The sequence below is a fragment of the Hipposideros armiger genome, unplaced genomic scaffold (assembly GCF_001890085.2).
Source record: "Hipposideros armiger isolate ML-2016 unplaced genomic scaffold, ASM189008v1 scaffold_204, whole genome shotgun sequence".
NCBI lineage: Eukaryota > Metazoa > Chordata > Mammalia > Chiroptera > Hipposideridae > Hipposideros > Hipposideros armiger.
In genome coordinates, this window is record NW_017731554.1 from 2,107,049 (window position 1) to 2,117,486 (window position 10,438).

Genomic DNA, 10,438 nt, shown 5'->3' on the forward strand with positions numbered 1-10,438 from the left:
CCTGGCAGGCGAGTATGCAGCATGTCTTAGTTATCAACTGAAGCTCCTTCGCCAAGACCTCCGTGCCAGGCAGGAGCAGTGGGCCTCTTTCTGCTCAGCGCTGATGGCAGCTCGGCGGCTGCTGAAGGCACAGACAAGCTCCAGGCCCGAGAAGTCCTCCCAGGCTGCGCAGAGCCCCGAAGGGTATGTACTCGGTGAGATCTGCACTAGGGGGAGGAATGAGTGTGGTTTCATGGGGTCCTGGAACTGGCCACATCAGTGTGTCCTTTTCCCATTCCTAATTGCCTCTTTTCCTGATGAGCCCTGCCCCATGCCCCTGCAGGGAAGTCCCGCAGCTGGATGCTGTGCTGGGCCACCTGTCCTGGGTCCTGCTGCAGGAGGGCCACCGCCTGAAGGCCTGGGGCATCCTGGGCACAGGCACGGGGGCAGAGCTGCTGCGGCCAGGTGAGCCCTGCTCAGTCTCAGCCAGGGCTCCCAGGAAACCTGGCCCTGCACTCAGAGTGACAGGCCGCCGCGCAGAACCTGGAGTTCCACCCCCAAGACACTCTGCAGGGCAGGAAGGGAGGAGGGGGACAAAACAAAGTGGAAACCCCCAAGGCTGGGAGGGGCTTCCTGTGCAGTGCTCTGCGCAAGTGTCTGTGTGACAGAAGAAGGAGCTTCAAAAATGGGAAGAACAGAGAAGGAAACAAACAAAACCACCACAAATTACACCTTTATGTATAAGGTAGCACTTCCTGAGAGCAAAAGCCTGTCAGATGAGTGCAAAAGGCCAACTATGGAAAATGCTGGGCTTGCCTGGAAAGGAAGAGTGGGAGGAAGATCCACTTGGGAACCCCGTGGGGCGTGCTGAGTTCTGGGACTCTCCTAGTCCCATCTGATCACCCCATGGGCTGTCACCACCATCTCGCAAGGCTTTTCCAGTTACTGCCGGCCTGCAATATAATGATGTCAAAGTGTCACATTTTGAATGGGGAGTCTTGCCCTGGACTCAGCAAAAGATGAAATCCCCTGCCCTCAGGAAACACCTGCTGGGAAGGGGGGGCGGTTTGGTGGGCTTCCTGACAACTCCTCCCAGTCACCAGCCACGGGGGTCCCTTGCCTTCCTTTTTGGCCTCAGACCCTGGGCTGAGCAGGCATTTGCTTTCTTGCAGCCTCAACAGGCCCTGAAAGGGACACTGATGACATCAGTGTGAATCCCATCACCAAGTTAATGGTCCCTGGCCCCAACTGTGCGATGCTTCCAGCCAGTGGCCACGCAGGGTCCATACCCCATGGCTACTTCATCCACCCTGACACTGGACGGGTGCTGCCTGAGGCTGGAAATCTGGGATATGATCTGCAGGGAGCCACCCTGGTGCCTACCACTGACTTCAGTTCCGGTGAGACCCTGACCGCTAAGTAGCCCCAGCCCAGCCCCAGGCTCAATGGGACCCTCTGGAATGAACCCCCAGGGGCACAGCACAGGGAGGAAGGGCTCTCTCTTTGCATCTTTGCAGGGGGTGGGGGGGACGGAGAGGGGGCTTGATGACCAGCAGAGCAGTAACTATTTTCTCCCCACTCCCTCACTTGAACATTCTTGCTGCAGAGGGCGCCATGTTAGAGGGAGCGGCTAAATGAAAGAAAGCAAGTGCTGAGAGCCACTCTGCTCTGCTCCTGCTCTGCAGAGCTAGGGAGGGAGAGTGGTGTGTCGGGGGTACCAATGCCTCCCTGTCTATCCATCCAGGTGGCATCCGAACATCAGAAGCTGCCATCCTCCCCTATGTGCCCTTTCCAACCTGTCCTGCCACAGGGTCCCCTCCAGCCACCCGCCTGCCCATCCTGCAGCCAAGAAGGACATCACAGCTGGGGGCTCTCATGACGGACCCCATTACTGGCATCGAGGTGCCTGTGCTCGCTGTGACTCTACACCCCCAAACAAGGCAGTGGCTCACTCTTGGGGGCACATATTGCAATCCCCTCACCAAGACCTTGGCCCCTATAGAGTTGGGGAGCCCCATGGAGGATCCAGTCACAGGAGGCATCTCACCAATTCTGGGAGTCGGGTTGGACGAAAACACAGGTCTCCTGGCAGCCCTCAGTGCTGTCCTTCAACCTCTCCTCCCTGCCCGGCCTGGCTTCCCAATCCCCACCCCCACCCCCAGTCCCCTAGACCCTCCGTGTTTTGGTCCAGACTGCAAACTCCACCCCAGCCAGTCTTTCCACACACCACCCTCACTCTGCCTCTTACCCCCACCTTCCCTCTCCTTCCCAGCTCCCCTCACCCTTTCCCCATCCCCTGCAGAGTGCTCCAGGGAGGAGAAAGAGAACTGAGCTGACTCTGCAGTGAAAGTAAATGGATGGTTTCAACCAACAAGGGGCATCATTCCCCCTCCTGCCACCACCATGCCCTCTCCCTCACCCCTTACTCTCCCCCAACCTGTAGCTTCCAATCCCCCGCCCCTGTCACTCATTCTGCCCGCAGGCCCTGGTCCTCGCTCACTTTACCTGTCTGCGTCTCTGTTGCATCCTTTTTCTACCTCACCCTCTTGGGTTCCCACTTTCAGGTCAGGTGCTGGCACTGGGAGGGCTGCGAGATGCCTCAGGGAACCTCATGCTGCCTGGTGACAGCTTTGTGGAGCCACTGAGCAGAAAGACAGTCCGGCTCCAGGGTGCTTCCCGACAGGAGGGCCGGACAGTGCCCCACATGGGAGGGTCACAGGCCCTGCTGGACGCCAATGTGCTGGTGGCCCAGAGGCGAGTGATTGCAGTGCTCCGGCAGTGCCAGCAGAGGCCAGCATCAAGGGTACAGAAGCTTCTGGAGGCTGCCATCAAGGACATGAGACACACACTGGCCTTGAGTCTATACCATGGCCTGCAGCAGGCTCGGAGACTGGAGCGACAGCTAGAGGCAGCACATGGCATCGAGGCCAGTGGTGGCAGGATAGGTACACGTTGACCTAACTCTCAGGCCCTGAAACCCCAGGCCCAGTGGTGCTTTAGTGATCCTCAGCCTGTAAGCTCAGGGACAGGACTGCAGCCCTGCTGCACACCCATAACCCACACAAGGAAAGAAAGAAGGAATTCAATGACTTCATGCCCTGACCCCATGAATGCTTGGCTGCATCCCCGTCTTTCAAACTCTTGACAATTCCATCGGGTCTTAACACTTTATGTTTATAAGTTATGTATGCTCTTATTTTATAGGCTCCCCAAACACCATAACATTCTCCATTGGGGAGTCTGAACTTCAGGAGGTTATGTGACTTGCCCAACCAGGGTCCCCATAGCTAGTTACAGCACAGCCAGGCCTAATGCCTGAGACTCCTGAGTCCTCAACACTCTTCTCGCTTTTATTCCTGCAACAGCCTTCAAATTCCCATTAACAAACTTAGGAGAGGAGCCTACCCAAAGCCCCTAGGCATCCCCCCGCCCCCCGCCCCAGCACTAATACAAGGAAGGGCCGGGACAGGAAGTAGGAAAGGAATCTTCCCAGAGCTTACCTCAGTTGCTCTTTCTAGAAACATCTTTCTGCCATGGTTTGACAAAAAAAGAGCCAGACTTTGGGTCAGACTTGAGTTTGAAGACCTGCCCCACCATCTATTAAATCTTTAACCTTGGACAATCTACTAAACCTCACTCTGCCTCTGTTTTGGCATCTTTAAAATGAGGATCGATATAGTACATACTTCAGAGATTTAGTTGTGAGAACAAAGAAAATGTAACTTATATGGAGTTCTTAGCTCAGGTTCTGATCATGGTAGGTGCTCAGCAGTGTTTGTCCTCTTCTCGTCTACCTCTTCAGTGTGGCCTAGAAATTGTTCCCAGCTTCCCAAATGTCCTGATGTCACTCAGTTCTTCCCTTCTCAATTCAAACTGCTAAGCTTGGCCCCAAAGGAAACAAATGCAATCTTTGCAGGAAGCATCTCTGGTCAGGGATGTAGCCCTTTGAACCCGGACAGACCCTCAGTGTGGCACTTAACCCTCATCTCCTCCTCTCTGTATTCCCACCCCCTTCTGTTAGGAATGATGTGCTATCCTGGGACAGAACTGTGGGTCCCTGTCCTCTATGGGATGGAGATCCCAGACCCTGAGGGCTCAGGCCTCACGGTGCCCATCCTGGGCATGGAGAGTGATGGGAAGGCTGCTGATGCCATACCCCTGGCAGGTTCGATGGAAGATGCCAACGGCAAAGGTAGGCGGGAACTTGGGGCCCCTGAAAGCCCCAGGAATGTGACTTAGCCCTGGGAGAGAAAACCCTGTAAATCTCAGGAGGGGTACCCCCAGTTCATTCGCTCATGAAGCAAGGAATGGGGTCATTCTGATGCTCCTGCTAGGGCTACTGAGACCCAAAATTAAGGTGCTCAGATATTCCAGAACCCCAAAACCACCAGTTATTAACCCCTCACTGATAAAATTTGGTCCTTTCAAAGACTAGTGCTTCAGAAACTCACCACCTACCCCCACCCTCAGGGTCTGCGGCCACCAGAAAGTCCTCCAACCCAGTGCAGCTTCTCAAAGAATTAAAGGGGTTCTCAGGGCTTCTTTAGCTCCTGTCCAGCTGTGTTTCTTGCTTCCCGTGACTGCCCTTCCTTCTTGCCCCCATCATTGGTTACTAAAGCCAGTGTTGGGATTGGCACCCCACAGGTCTTGTCCCAATCTCGATTGGGGCTCAAGCCATAGACCCCTTGACTGGGAAGCCTGGTCCTGTCATTGGTGCTGAAACGGACCCCTCTAGCAGAGTGGTGGTGCCCATTGTCCAGGCGCTGGAGGCCCTGCCTCGGGGAGTGAGAGACCACGGGCTGGTATGTGAGAGAAGTTTGTTCTACTCACTTCTTCATTCACTCAGCAACTACATCAAGAGAACCTTCTATGTTCTAGGCACTGTGTTAGGAGCTGAGATGGAAAGGCAGCTAGACAGGGCTGCTGTTGTCAGGGAATCGGCCAGCCATGGGTTCCTTCCTTGATTGTGGTTTACAAGCACAGACAAGGGCCATCTAGACCACATGGAGGGGAGTTCAAGGAAGGCTTTCCTAAAGAGGAAACACCTAGGCTGAAACATCAAGAAGCATCAGGAAAAGGCCTCAGGGCCAGCAAGCGCCAAGGTGGCAGGCGTGAGACCACAGATGTCCTAGGAGAATGAGGAAGGTGCAGGGGCAAAGGCAGCAGGTGATTCCAATGAGGAACGCAGGCAACAAATCAGGAACAGCCTTGTGTGCTTGGCTGAGGCCCAGAAATGTGACTTTTATCATGAAAGCAGTGGGGAGCCACTGAAGGATTCTAAGTAGGTATGTTATATGATCAGATACGAATATTTTTAAAACTTTTAAATTTGAAAAACATGTAACAATACAAATAGGAAATAATTATTCATAATCCTATTACATTTTAAGTATGTAAATGAAGCAGCAGACACTCCCTCCTCCCCCTTCCTCACTCCATCTGCCCCCGACCCACCGTGCTCTCCTATCCAGACACTACTCACTCGCCTCTCGCCTCTCCCCAAACGCAGCCTCTATTAACAGGTTGGCACACCTCACAGACATTTTTATTCTTATGTATGTGTATATATAATCAGCATTCTAGAAAGTTCGCTCTGGCAGCAGTGCAGAGGATAGATGGGAGCAGCGCCAGACTGAAGCCGAAAGCTCTGTCAAGAGGTTATTAGAGTAATTCAGCCCTGGGCACAGCTCTATGAAATGAAAATGATTTAGTGTCCTCTCATACCTTCTCAGACGAGTTACAGTTTCAAAAACAAAGATGGAGATGTTATAAAAGATTGTCGTTCGGAACCAAGAAATTTAATTTCTAGCCCAACTCACAGTTTCACAGATGAGTATGAAGGGGAGATATGAGCGGGCGAGAACGACTTCCCCCTGCTATGTGCCAGTCTCCCCTGGCCTCCCAGGAAAAAAAGGTGGGAAGGAAGTCGGAGGATAGGTGACTCTGGAGAGTCTAGGTGTTAGAAGGAGCGGGGGAGGGACTGGGCGCTTGAAGAAGGTGAATGGTTATCATGTTTCCATGTACAAACAAGTCAACTGTCTCACCAAGCTTAGTCATGGATACCCAGAGGTGGGGGAGGCCAATGTCATGAGGAGCTTTGGGATCTTCAGCCAGACCATGTGGGGCTGCAAGGGGAAATAGCGTATGAGCCCTAAACAAGCTGAATGCGGTAGCTGGATGCCCTGGAGAGCGAGCTAAGAGCCCGGGAGTGGTACTGGCATCACCAGGAGCAGGAAGAGGTGCGGCTGGCAGAACACCTGGGAGACCTGAACCAGGAGCTCCTCTCCACTCTGGGCAAAGACGCCAGGCAGCAGGTGAGACCCAGAAATACTCTCTCACAGCCCACACCCACCTGTCAGCCCAGACTGCACAGGTTTCCCCTGGCAGTGGGGAGCCCTTGCCTCCCCCTGACCACATAAATGGAGCCCACCTCAGGGCAGACAAGCCCCAGGGTTCTCCAGCTCCAGGCCCTAGATTTCAGTCCCCCTATGTGTCTCAGCAGGATGGAGGCGGGTTAGAACATGAGGTGGCCCAGCCCAGAGCTCCCGCCTTCCCCTCGCGGCCCATTCCTTTGTGCTTCCTGTCCTGTGTAGTTGAGGGCTGCTGAGGAGGCCTGTGCAGCCCTGGAGTCCCGCTGCCTGCAGGAGACTGAGAGGAGAGCCAGAGCCCTGAGTGCGCAGAATGGCCCAGAAAGGGTCCTACTCTCCCAAGGTGCAAAAGCGTCCCCTGGGCCCAGATCCCCAGGGCAGAAATCTTCTGGGAGTGGTGCCACCACCCACAGCTGCCCTATGGAGTCTCTCCTGCCCTCTGAATGCGCTCATCTCCCAGGCTTCCAGCCAGGCTCCAGCTCTGACCTGGCAGGTTCCCCTGGCTCCAATAAGCCACTGTCTTTTCTTCTCGTCTCTACCCCCAATTGTGGCCACTGCCACGTCACCCTTTTCTCTGCCCCTTGCAGCAGACAGAGAGGAGTGGGAACAGGAGGTACAGGTGGCACTGGGCATGCGGAAAGTTCTGCAGAGTTTAGAACATGCATCAGAAAAGCTCCGACAAGCAGCTGGCCGGCTGCAGAACCAGGAGGAGGAGATGTGGTTACAGAAGAAAAGGAATCAGAGCCCACAGATCTGGAACCGTCCCAGGAAGGTGAGGCTCAGAGGCCAATAAAAAGACCCATGAGGGATGAACACATTCTCCCAGGTCATCAGCTGTGGCTCTTCGGGGCAACGTAATTAATGCTCAGGGATAGGTGGGCCCAAGGAGCAGAGGATGGGCTAAGAAGGGAACAGGAGGAAAGAGAAAGAAGCTCCTTTTTATTTTTTTTTTTATTTTTTTTTCAGCCTACGCCGTCGCTGGCGACTCATGGCAGCCTAGCTCCAGGTGGAGCTGCTGTTCAGCATCTTAGCTGTAGAGGGCAGTGTCACTGGCCCTCATATGTGGGATCCGAACCGGGGCCCTCTGGCGTCCCAAGCCAGCTCCTAACCAACGCGCCACTCGGCCGGCCCAAGAAGCTCCTTTTTAATTTGGGTGTTACGTTTCCTGTGTTCTAGGTGGCTCAGCAACTCTCTGATGAGTTTCAGGCAGTCGTGAGGGAGAGGCAGAGCTTCCTGGATAGGGCCCTCGGTCAGTTGCAGTACCAACGGGAGCTGAGCCGCCTCCAGCTCTTGCACACCCAGGTACTGACCTCTGCCCTCTGGACATGGCCAAGGAGATCTGTATGTCATTCTCGGATGGGAGCTTCAGAGAGGAGCTCCCAAAGAAGCCACGTGAAACAGGTGTGAACCAAACACAGAACTAGGTTCTATTTCATCCTAGATTGTTGCCTCAGGAACCCCTGTGTGTTTGGAGAATTACCCTGGAAACAGATTTTATGGGACAGTCACCACTTCTCTCAGGGATCAGGCTGCTGCCTGCCCACTGTTAATCCCATTCCTGAAGAGCCTCACTGCAGCACCAGTGGGAGCTCAAGGCCATGGCCCAGAATTGCAGGACCGGGGGCCAGAAACAGGTAAGGCTGGTCAAGGGCCAACATTCCCTTCTGCTGCCAATCTTGGTCATGTTTTGATAAGTTCTAATACCACAGTGAGGGCTTCAGGTACCATATGAGTGTGGTCATAGTAGGTTCTTGAAGAAGAACATAGAGAAACTCAACATATTAGTTATACATTGCTGCGTAACAAATTACTTCAAAATTTTGTGGCTTGAAACGACAAATATTTATTAACCTCACAGTTCCTATGGGTTAGGAATCTGGGTACAGTGTAGTGGGGGCCTCTACCTCAGGGTCTCACGAAGGCTACATCAGGGTGTCAGGCCATGGCTGCAGTCATCTCAAGGTTTGAGTGGGGAACCCAAACGCACTCTTGCAGCTATTGGCAGACCTCAAGTCCTCACTGGTTGTTGGCCAGAGACATCAATTTCTTGCCACATGGACTTCATAGAGTAGCTTACAACATGGCAGCTGGCTTCCTTCAGAGCAAGCAAGAGAAAAAAAAAGGAAAACACAGTCTGATTGTATACTGATCTCATCACTTTTGCCATATTCTATTCATTAGAAGCAAATCACTAGATCCAACTCACATTCAAGGGGAGGGGATTACACAAGGGCTTGGATGCACATGGGGGGATCATGGGGTCATCTTAGAGGCTTTCTGTCACACCTGATGCCATGTCTGGCTCTTTTTGACTTTGGCCACAGTTCTATGCCCTTACTTCAACAACTATTTTCGTCCCCTCTGTTCAGATGCAGATAAAGTTGACATCACATGGACCTTACCACTCTTCTCCACTCTAAAGAAAGTAGAGACCTGGTCCCAAGACTATAAGGAGAGAGCTGAACCGCAAGGACAAGTGCATCACAAACCGGGTACTGCTTTACCCTGGTAGACCCCGTTTGAAATTATCATGGCACACTGAAGGTGTTCCATGGTGTAACCCCCAAGGACTAGGAAGGTCAGAATCCTGCCTGGCCAATCATCCTGACCCTGAGATTCCTAAGGGATTTTTCCATACAAGGAATAGCAAATAAAAATCAAAGTCCCACTATAATAATAACTTGGCTAATTCCCAAAAGGAAATTCCTAAAGGCCCTCTATTACCCCACTAAACACAGAATCTAAGTCTTGGGATTTTACCCCATACTGACCAGCCACATCTCACAAGGAGTTAATGGGAAAAAATGTGACACATGGGGAGAAAGATAGAGAAGACAAAGAGAGAGAAGAACTTGCCCCCACCAATAGGGACCCCAGATCACATTACCACCCCTTGGAGCTAGAAGTCAAAAATGAATGTGGCTGGCTTGCTCTGAAGGTCTGTTTCAACTTGCCCACCTCCCAAGTGGAGGGGGATTAACAGAAAATGAGTGCATTCCTTTCAGTTGACCATGATGCAGGCCACTAGTAAGCATAGTTCTACGAACATCCTTGAGCTGAACCCGGGGTCAGCAAACTGTGTCCCACAAGCCAACTCTAGTCTGCTATCTGTTTTTGTATGACCCACAAGCTAAGAATGGTTTTACATTTGTAAATGATCAGAAGGAAAAGGTCAAAAGAAGAATAACATTTTTCTGGAGGGTTGTACAATATGTGCTCTTGTAAATGTTTGGATATGTTAGCTCATTTAATCTTTACAACAAACCAGTGAAGTAGGTACTTACTCATTTTATAGATAAGAAAGTGAAGTTTCTGAATTGGTCAAGTAAATCGTCAAAAATCATACTGCTATTGAGTTGAGCTGGAATTCAATCCCAGGGAGTCTTACCCCAGAGTCCGTGCTCTCAACCTGCTTTCCCATAAGAAAAATTATCCAACACTATAAAGGCTGTGTCAAAGGGAGAGGCAGGCACAGATTCTGGTGAGTTCCAAAAAAAGGCAGATCACTGTGTATCACAGAAGCAAGGGAAGGTTTGTTAGGAGAATGAGGCCACACTTCTACCATGATGATAGGGAACACTAAATTTGAACCCCAATTTTGCCTCTTGGCTGGCAAAGCCTAAAATATTTACTTTCTGGCCCCTTATAGAAAAAGTTTGCTGACCCCAGAACTTAACCAATTCTAGTATTAATTCTGCCTTCCCTTGGGGGAAACTTAGGAGAGTATGGGCAGAGAGGTGGTCCTCCTTTGAGAGTTCCCACCACTACTTCAACCTTCTTTGTCTTACAATTATATTGACTTTATAATATTGAAAGCAATTTTATATACAGTCTTGTTTACACCTGGAAACTCAAACTCTAATTCTGTAAGGTAGTGGAAGATTAACCTATTCTTTTTTTATAAATTAGAGAATTGATGCTCAAAGAAGGTAAGTGGCTTTCCCAGGGTATTACAGAACCTGGCCCAGAACTCGTGTCTTCTGACTGTTAGTTCATCACTCTTTCCTATATCATGCTACCCATGCATTTTGTCACTGACTTCTCAAGAACAAAATGACAACAGAAAATGTTTAAAGAGCCAAGGCCCATTA

At 51.6% G+C, this 10,438-nt stretch overlaps 1 protein-coding gene across 3 annotated transcripts in view; it reads left to right on the top strand.

The window, feature by feature from the left end:
- Window positions 1–43: 43 nt before the first annotated feature.
- Window positions 44–10,438, top strand: part of LOC109388688 (uncharacterized) — an 18,473-nt gene continuing 8,078 nt past the window's right edge. For 2 of the 3 annotated variants that reach the window (XM_019653622.1, XM_019653625.1), the window contains exons 1-13: window positions 44–183; window positions 323–444; window positions 1,152–1,379; window positions 1,724–2,059; window positions 2,544–2,924; window positions 4,001–4,171; window positions 4,624–4,781; window positions 6,153–6,293; window positions 6,573–6,690; window positions 6,935–7,119; window positions 7,524–7,649; window positions 7,789–7,981; window positions 8,717–8,839. In XM_019653622.1, coding sequence (XP_019509167.1) covers window positions 104–183; window positions 323–444; window positions 1,152–1,379; window positions 1,724–2,059; window positions 2,544–2,924; window positions 4,001–4,171; window positions 4,624–4,781; window positions 6,153–6,293; window positions 6,573–6,690; window positions 6,935–7,119; window positions 7,524–7,649; window positions 7,789–7,981; window positions 8,717–8,839 — 2,362 coding nt within the window. In that variant the 5' untranslated portion in view covers window positions 44–103. The remainder of the gene's footprint in view (window positions 184–322; window positions 445–1,151; window positions 1,380–1,723; window positions 2,060–2,543; window positions 2,925–4,000; window positions 4,172–4,623; window positions 4,782–6,152; window positions 6,294–6,572; window positions 6,691–6,934; window positions 7,120–7,523; window positions 7,650–7,788; window positions 7,982–8,716; window positions 8,840–10,438) is intronic. The other variant, XM_019653624.1, reaches the window with a different exon arrangement.